General features: G+C 42.7%; 1 protein-coding gene across 2 annotated transcripts in view; it reads right to left on the bottom strand.

The window, feature by feature from the left end:
* Positions 1–518: 518 nt before the first annotated feature.
* LOC137630390 (uncharacterized) overlaps positions 519–9,681 on the bottom strand; it is a 32,527-nt gene continuing 23,364 nt past the window's right edge. For both annotated transcript variants that reach the window (XM_068361839.1, XM_068361840.1), the window contains exon 2: positions 519–2,471. In XM_068361839.1, the coding sequence (XP_068217940.1) occupies positions 750–2,465 (1,716 nt within the window). In that variant the 5' untranslated portion in view covers positions 2,466–2,471 and the 3' untranslated portion in view covers positions 519–749. The remainder of the gene's footprint in view (positions 2,472–9,681) is intronic.

Genomic DNA, 9,681 nt, shown 5'->3' with positions numbered 1-9,681 from the left:
TATATATATATATATACATAAATATATATGTATATATATAAATATATATTTATATATAAATATATATATATATATATATATATATATATATATATATATATATATATAAATATATATATATATATAAATATATAAATATATACATATATATATATATGTATATACTGTACAGTATATATAAATATATACATATATAAATATATATATATATATATATATATATATATATGTATATATATATATATATATATATATATATATATATATATACTATATTATATATATATATATATATATATATATATATATATATATATATATATATATATATATACATACATACATACACATATACACACACCTAATGAAAACTACTATCTGAAAACAAAATCCTGATGATGATTGGAATTTCTAGAGCAGCTCAAAATTATATAAGAAAATATTTACATTATGCCAGAGTACATATTGTACACAACCAACTGTGTGGTACAAAGCATTGTTGAAATTAAATTACACTAATAACTTATTGTTTTATTTTCTGGAAACCAAATATTTACTTAACAGTACAGAAAATATATTCAATAATTTAAACAGCTTATGGCACAGAGTGGGTTATAAAATATAAAAAATGTACATTAAGTCTAAAAGAAAAGGCATTTTTCATATGTTCACTTAAAAAATCATTAAAAGAAGAACAATGGTAAAAGATAATTAACAGACTTTGTAGCGCTCATGTACAGTATTCAAGTTTATTTATTGTTACGATCTCCGTTCTTTTTACGATATCTACGCCTCTTCCTCCGTTTGCAATAAAAACATATAAATAATATTATCGACACCACAAGTAGTAAAACGACAACTACTGAAACCCCAATCACAGCTTGAGCTTCCCAATCTATACGGCTCATGTAATTGCCTGACAGTGATTCTACATCTATATTATCACTAGTCACTTCATCTTCATTATTTGCATTACTTTCATTTGCTGTTTGTGGTACATCAGATACACCAGGATCTATTGCATTAAATTCAACAGCATTTTCATATTCCACATAACTTAAGACTGTGTGCAGAATATTCAGATAAATTTTTGGAGGATTTTTATTTGCATCTAGATTTGGTAACTTATGTTCTCCAAATCCTGGGACCTTTAATATATCAAACAGTGAAAACTTGTGCTTATTACTTTTAAAAATCTTTAATTTCTTGTGGACTTTAGGTAGATCATCCTCATACGTATGATTACTTTCAAGAGCTCCAACCTCTTCATCAGATTCTGAGTGATCCTCATTTGGAGGAACTTCCTTATATGCACTTTTGTGGAAGTCATCCAAATCACTAGTTTCAATTTCTGGTTTAAGGTCATTTAAATCATTGTCAACCAGATCGAAAAGTGATCTAGCCTCTGCTACTTTATATAAGTCTGCATTAGAATGTAAATCTTGCTGAATTTCTCCAACTTTTAAAGCCTTACTATCCATATCTTGGGAAACTATAGGCACATCTGGCACATTCAGTAGTTGATGCAGATTTGCTTGTTCTTCTTCATGGTTCACTCCTGCCAAAACATCATTTAAAATATCATTTAGGATAACCAAAGACACCCTTGGAACGTGTTGTATTTGAGGAATTTCTGTTGGCTCTTTGTTCTGATCTTTTTCTTTTAAACCCTTGCCCTTATCATCTAGCACAACTGAAAGCAAACTTGGAATATTCTCTGCTTCATTCATTTTATTTTGCCGTTTATTCTCATGCTTTCCTTCCAAAACATTAGAAACATCATCCAGAAACGGTCGGAAATTTGAAACACTCTGCACTTGAGGAATTTCTGTTGGCAAATTGTTCCGATCGTTTTCTAAAACTCTATTTTCCATATTGCCTAGCAGAACTTGAAGTAATTCGTTAGTATCCTGTAATAGTGAACTTTTTGCTTGTTGTCCATTTTGAGAACCTTCTTTCAAAATATCTTTATCATTGAGTACTACTGGAAGTAAACTTGAAAATGTCTGCAGTCTGTTTGGCCCATCTAGTGAACTTGGATCATTCTCTATTTGTGGAGCTTTTATTTCTGGTTTGTTCTGATAATTATTCTGAATCAACTTACTAGTCCTATCATCTAGTGGAAGCAAAGGCAAACTTGGAACATCCTCTATAAAAGGGGTTCTCGATTGTTGTTTGTTTTGAAAATTATCTTTTACCGACTTACTAACCTTATCATCTAGCAAACCTTGAGGCAAACTTGGAATACTCTGTTCTTGTAAATTACTTGTCTGCAGTTTTTCCTGACTCAGAGATAGAAATTCCTCTAGGCTTTTAGCTTGTGCCAAGTTTGGTTGATTATTGTCTTCTTCCAGGCTTTTGGCTTGTGCATAGGTAGGCTGATTATTGTTTGCTATGAAGAAGATGCGGTATCCAAGCCATAACATTATGGAGCCCAACACAGAAACTGTTGAGAATGCCATCATTCTGTCCTATGTAAAAAAAAAAAAAAAAATAATAATAAATAAATACTGTAATGTATACAGGGTTCAGTGAAATTTATCATCATCTGCCCAAAACTAAGAATTTAAGTCAGAAATTATTCCAAATTAACATGTTTGAAAGTACAGTAATTTGCATTTTACCTAACAATACAAACCTTGAGGTCTTTATAGGGAATATACTTTCGGCAAAGCTCAAAGACTAGCCATAAAGACGAGAAGCATAAGTCTGGAGGAATACCAGCAATGCACGATAGAAGGAGGCAAGGACTGACTGTCTTACCAAGGCGGTCTTGACTCGACGAAATGCCTCATCATGATATTGAGTCCAAACGAATGCATCTTGGGGCTGTGGCAGCAATCTCCAGCAGTAAACTCGGCCAACTGGTTCATTAAACCTATGAATGATCGAAGGGTCAATCAAATTGGTTTGAGTGGGAAAGTCACGGATTGCACTGACTTGACCAGGTTCAGCTGTTATACCTTCTCCTGAGAGCTGGTCTCCACCGTTGTTGGCCTGTTTTTTGCCAGAGCCTCATTAACGCCATTAGTTTATATAGTGACGTCATATACTGATATCAATTATCCAATGAGGTATCATGATTTGATCATGACGTCATTTGTAATTAATGAAATAACCAATGAGGAAGTGCCACATGTCATATGATAATTGGCTGATATTATTGGAGTAATGTGATTGGCTAATTTGAGATTGCATTAGTGTATAAATAGCACCGATGTATGATAAGCGATCAGTGGGGGTGGGGAGGGGGAAGGGGAGGGACGGAAGGGGTGGCCGGGTAGGGAGGGATGGGTTGGGTGGGCCGGGCGGGTGGGGTGGGATGGGGCAGGTAGGTGGGTGGGGTGGGATGGGGCAGGTAGGTGGGTGGGTGGGATGGGGCAGGTAGGTGGGGTGGAATGAGGCAGGAATGGGTGGGGTGGGACAGGTGGGGTGGGTGGAGACGGGTGGGATATGGACGGGATGGGTGGGGTGGTGTGGTGCTGGGATTGGTGGGGTGGAGTCAACTGGGACGGGTGGGGTGGGGCTGGGAAGGGTGGGGTGGGGCTGGGAAGGGTGGGATGGGGTGGGGTGGGGTGGGGGTGGGGGTGGGGTTGGGGTGGGGTGGGGGTGGGGTTGGGCTGGGGAGAAGTGGGGCCGGTATTGTTGGGATTGAACCTGGACGGGTGGAGTGGGGCTGGGCGGGGCTTGGAGGGTGTTGGACCTGGACGGGTGGAGTGGGGCCGGGCCGGGACGGGTGGGGTGGGATAGGGCCGGGAAGGGTGGGCTGTAGTGTGGTGATGATATGGTGTGGTCGACAACCTATCTCAGAGAAATCTTGAAAGTCTTTGCTAGCAAATCGAGACGAAGGGAAACACCAATTTCCATGAAGCAATGACTGAAGATATGTGTGGTGTTGGAAGCAGTAGTATCTCCTTTACAGGGTACCACAACAGACCACCCAGAGAGTCGATCAGTCACGAGTAATGGCTTTACAGGGACACAGAGAGTCAGCCGAGAAAGATTTGAAAGGCCTCGTACGGTGGTTGTCGTTTAATAAGGGTTCCTGCTGAAGGCTTGACTGCAAAATCTCCTATGATTTGCCAGCTGTGATAGTACTGGTGATGTCCTAGTTGATTCATGGCCAAAAATCTGTCTGTTCCACGTCTTTTTGTGGTTCCCATGACTATCATAAAGACGGGCGAGAGTGCGACGGCAGAGGGCAGCAGGGACAACAATCATTGCTCCATAGAGAATGAGATCACCATCAGTTGAGAGGTTTTCCTTTAATTTCCAGAAATGGAGTAAGGACTAGTGTAGGTTATAACAACTTGATGGAAATCTGGAAGTCAAACAATTCAGCTCTTGCTGCAGCTCAGAACTCCTGAAATGTCCTATCTGCATCTTGGGGTGTAGAATCTTCTTTGGTGATGACAGCAATGATATTGACAATATAACTGACGTGTGTTGCGCCATCAGCACAAATGATTTCATCTTCTGTAGTAGGTTGACTGACTGGAGCTCGAGATAAAATATCTTGAATGCTGAGCTGCTCTCAACCCTGCCAAACTGTTGTGAAAAGCTACGATGAAATCTTTTCCTTGAGATCCTGAAGGCAAGAATTCTCTGCTACATCAAGCGAATAATGGTCGAGAATTGGGACGAGTTGCCAGTGATCAGTCATCAGGGTAAAATGCTGAAGACCATCTAGATACAACCTACACTTAGACATAGCTCAGACCACAGCTAACAACTCCAGCTCTACAGTGGCACAGCAAGAATTGGCATCTATGAGAAACTATGAGCCCCGTTGAACTAAACGAAGTCTACCATTACTATGGTCCTGTAGAAGTGTGTATCCAATTCCATAAAGACGAGAGGCATAAGACTGGAGAATTACCAGCAATGCACGATAGGAGGAGGCAAGGACTGGCGGTCTTACCAAGGCGGCCTTGACTCGACGAAATGCCTCATCATGATCTTGAGTCCAAACAAATGCATCTTGAGGCTGTGGCAGCAATCGCCAGCGGTAAACTCGGTCAAACTGGTTCACTAAACCTATGAATGATCGAAGGGTCAATCAAATTGGTTTGAGTGGGAAAGTCACGGATTGCACTAACTTGACCAGGTTCAGCTGTTATACCTTTTCCTGAGAGCTGGTCTCCACAATAGGGCACGTGGGATCCAGAAATCACAAACTTGTCTCTGTTGAGAGTAATCTTGAATTTGCGGCATCTAAGAAGCATCTCGAAGATCTGCTGAAGGTCAGTGTAGTAATCTTCATCAGAAAGAAGTATGTCATCAACGACCTTTACAAAATAATGCATTCCCTGAAGGGCCATATCACCACAGAGACAAAAGGCGTCCCCCGTAGCTGCAAAACCCATTAACATGAATTAATGTAACAGTCTCACATTTTATATATCTACAGGTAGCGAGGATCTATCCAAGTTGACCATAAGGTAAAACAGGGGCACTACTCCCATATACACTCAACACAACTTTGTCTGTTTATGCAAACCTATAACGGCATGTCATCCCTTCAGAAGCTGTAATTAACTATGAACAAATACTTTAGCATAGCCCATCCAAAATATCAAACATGGATAAATTTGTTCATTAGTCATGATAATAAAGGCTTCTAAAGATGGGTACAGTAATTAACCAAATCATGAAAAGGCTCTAAAGATGGGTACAGTAAAGAACCAAATCACAAAAAGGCTCTAGAGATGGGTACAGTAATGGACCAAATCACAGAAAGGCTCTAGAGATGGGTACAGCAATGAACCAAATCACAGAAAGGCTCTAGAGATGGGTACAGCAATGAACCAAATCACAGAAAGGCTCTAGAGATGGGTACAGCAATGAACCAAATCACAGAAAGGCTCTAGAGATGGGTACAGCAATGAACCAAATCACAGAAAGGCTCTAGAGATGGGTACAGCAATGAACCAAATCACAGAAAGGCTCTAGAGATGGGTACAGCAATGAACCAAATCACAGAAAGGCTCTAGAGATGGGTACAGCAATGAACCAAATCACAGAAAGGCTCTAGAGATGGGTACAGCAATGAACCAAATCACAGAAAGGCTCTAGAGATGGGTACAGCAATATGTTATTTTTATTAGTAAAATAAATTTTTGAATATACTTACCCGATAATCATGTAGCTGTCAACTCCGTTGCCCGACAGAATTCTATGGAGGGATACGCCAGCTATCACAATACTAGAAGGGGGTGTACTTACCAGCGCCACCTGTGGCCAGGTACTATAGTACTTCTTGTTGACACCTCCTCAATTTTTCCTCGGTCCACTGGTTCTCTATGGGGAGGAAGGGAGGGTCAATTAAATCATGATTATCGGGTAAGTATATTCAAAAATTTATTTTACTAATAAAAATAACATTTTTCAATATTAAACTTACCCGATAATCATGTAGCTGATTCACACCCAGGGGGGTGGGTGAAAACCAGTGTACAAGATTAAAGGATAGCTAAGTATCCCATATTTCATATAACAGTTATCTCAAATAACAATGAAATAATAAGTACCTGGTAAGGAAGTCGACTTGAACCGTTACTCTGCCTCTTTTTTAAGTTGTCTTCCTTACTGAGCGCAGCGTTCCTCTTGGAGGCTGAATCAACTCAAAGGTGCTAAAGTATATAGGGCTGCAACCCCTACTAAAGGACCTCTACACAACCTCTAACCCAGGCGCTTCTCAAGAACGAATTGACCACCCGCCAAATCAAAAGGATGCGGAAGGCTTCTTAGCCTACCGTAACAACCATAAAAACAACAATAAAAGCATTCAAGAGAAAGGTTAAAAAAGGTTATGGGATTAAGGGAATGTAGTGGCTGAGCCCTCACCTACTACTGCACTCGCTGCTACGAATGGTCCCAGGGTGTAGCAGTTCTCGTAAAGAGACTGGACATCTTTAAGATAAAATGATGCAAACACTGACTTGCTCCTCCAATAGGTTGCATCCATTATGCTCTGCAGAGAACGGTTTTTATTAAAGGCCATCGAAGTAGCTACGGCTCTTACTTCGTGGGTCCTTACCTTCAGCAACGCCAGGTCTTCCTCCTTTAAGTGAGAATGGGCTTCTCTAATCAGAAGCCTTATATAATACGAAACCCCGTTCTTGGACATGGGCCTCGAAGGTTTCTTGATGGCACACCATAAGGCTTCTGACTGTCCTCGAATAGGTTTAGACCTATTAAGATAAAACTTGAGAGCTCTGACAGGGCAAAGAACTATCTCTAGCTCGTTACCTACCATGTTGGAGAGGCTAGGTATTTCAAACGATCTAGGCCAAGGACGCGAAGGAAGTTCATTCTTAGCTAAGAATCCCAGCTGAAAAGAACATGTTGCAGATTCGGTCGTGAAACCAATGTTCTTGCTGAAGGCATGAACCTCACTGACTCTCTTAGCTGTTGCAAGGCAGACGAGAAAAAGAGTCTTGAGGGTAAGGTCCTTGAAGGAAGCTGACTGGAGAGGTTCGAACCTAGGTGACATAAGGAACCTTAAGACTACGTCTAGGTTCCAGCCTGGAGTGGGTAGACGACGCTCCTTAGAAGTCTCAAAAGACTTAAGGATGTCTTGAAGGTCCTTGTTGGAAGAAAGGTCCAAACCTCTGTGGCGGAGAACTGAAGCCAACATACTCCTGTACCCTTTAATCGTAGGGGCTGAAAGGGATCTCTCATTCCTAAGATGTAATAGGAAGTCAGCTATTTGGGTCACAGAGGTATTGGTAGAGGATACTGCATTGGCTCTACACCAGCTCCGGAAGACTTCCCACTTAGATTGGTAGACTCTGCGAGTGGAAACCCTTCTTGCTCTGGCAATCGCGCTGGCTGCCTCCTTCGAAAAGCCTCTAGCTCTAGCGAATCTTTCGACAGTCTGAAGGCAGTCAGCCGAAGAGCGTGGAGGTTTGGGTGCAACCTGTCTACGTGAGGTTGACGTAGAAGGTCCACTCTTAGAGGGAGAGTCCTGGGGACGTCGACTAGCCATTGAAGTACCTCTGTGAACCATTCTCTTGCAGGCCAAAGGGGAGCAACCAGCGTCAGCCGTGTCCCTTCGTGCGAGATGAACTTCTGAAGGACTTTGTTTATTATCTTGAACGGTGGAAATGCGTAAAGGTCGAGATGGGACCAGTTCAGCAGAAAAGCATCCACATGAACTGCTGCTGGGTCTGGAACTGGGGAACAGTACAGCGGAAGTTTCTTGGTCATGGAGGTGGCAAACAGATCTATGGTAGGCTGACCCCACAAGGTCCAAAGTCTGTTGCACACACTCTTGTGGAGGGTCCATTCCGTGGGAATGACCTGATCCCTTCTGCTTAGGCGATCTGCTGAGACGTTCATGTTGCCCTGAATGAACCTCGTGACTAAAGTGAGGTTTTGACTTCTTGACCAAATGAGGAGGTCCCTTGCGATCTCGTATAGGCTCCTCGAATGGGTCCCTCCTTGCTTGGAGATGTAAGCCAAGGCTGTGGTGTTGTCTGAGTTCACCTCCACCACCTTGCCTAGCAGGAGGGACTTGAAGTTCAGCAGGGCTAAATGAACTGCTAGTAGCTCCTTGCAGTTGATGTGGAGCGTTCTCTGTTCCTCGTTCCACGTTCCCGAGCACTCCTGTCCGTTCAAGGTCGCACCCCAGCCCGAGTCCGATGCATCTGAGAAGAGATGAAGATTGGGGGTCTGAATAGCCAACGATAGGCCCTCCCTGAGAAGTAGATTGGTCTTCCACCACAAGAGAGTGGTCTTCATCTCTTTGGTGACTGGGATAGAGACTGCTTCGAGAGTCAAACCCTTGTCCCAATGAGCTGCAAGATGGAATTGAAGAGGGCGGAGGTGGAGTCTCCCTAGCTCGACGAACAGGGCCAGCGATGAAAGGGTCCCTGAGAGACTCATCCACTGTCTCACCGAGCAACTGCTCCTCTTCAGCATGCTCATGATGCAATCTAGGGCTTGGCTTATCCTTGGGGCCGATGGAAAAGCCCGAAAATCCTGACTCCGAATCTCCATTCCCAGGTACACAATGGATTGGGAGGGAATGAGCTGAGACTTTTCTATGTTGACTAACAGACCCAGTTCTTTGATTAAGTCCAAAGTCCAGTTGAGACTCTCCAGACAGCGACGACTCGTGGAGGCTCTCAACAGCCAGTCGTCTAAGTAAAGGGAGGCTCTGATGTCCGATAAGTGGAGGAATTTTGCTATATTCCTCATCAGATGCGTGAACACCATAGGAGCTGTGCTTAGGCCAAAACACAGGGCTTGGAATTGGTAGACAACCTTTCCAAAAACGAATCTCAGGAAAGGTTGGGAGTCTGGATGAATAGGAACGTGAAAGTAGGCATCTTTCAGGTCCAACGAGACCATCCAGTCCTCCTGCCTGACCGCTGCTAGGACCGACTTCGTCGTCTCCATCGTGAACGTCTGCTTGGTGACATACGCATTGAGCGCGCTGACGTCCAGCACCGGTCTCCAACCTCCTGTCTTCTTGGCCACCAGAAAGAGACGGTTGTAGAAGCCCGGGGATTGATGGTCCCGGACTATAACCACTGCCTTCTTCTGTACAAGGAGCGACACCTCCTGGTGCAACGCTAGCCTCTTGTCCTCTTCTTTGTAGTTGGGAGAGAGGTTGATGGGAGATGTGGTCAGAGGGGGTTTGCGGCAGAATGGTATCCTGTAACCCTCCCTCAG

The sequence above is a fragment of the Palaemon carinicauda genome, chromosome 38 (genome assembly GCF_036898095.1).
Source record: "Palaemon carinicauda isolate YSFRI2023 chromosome 38, ASM3689809v2, whole genome shotgun sequence".
Lineage (NCBI taxonomy): Eukaryota > Metazoa > Arthropoda > Malacostraca > Decapoda > Palaemonidae > Palaemon > Palaemon carinicauda.
Note: the sequence above shows the minus strand (reverse complement) of the source record. Positions and strands in the feature narration are given on the sequence as shown.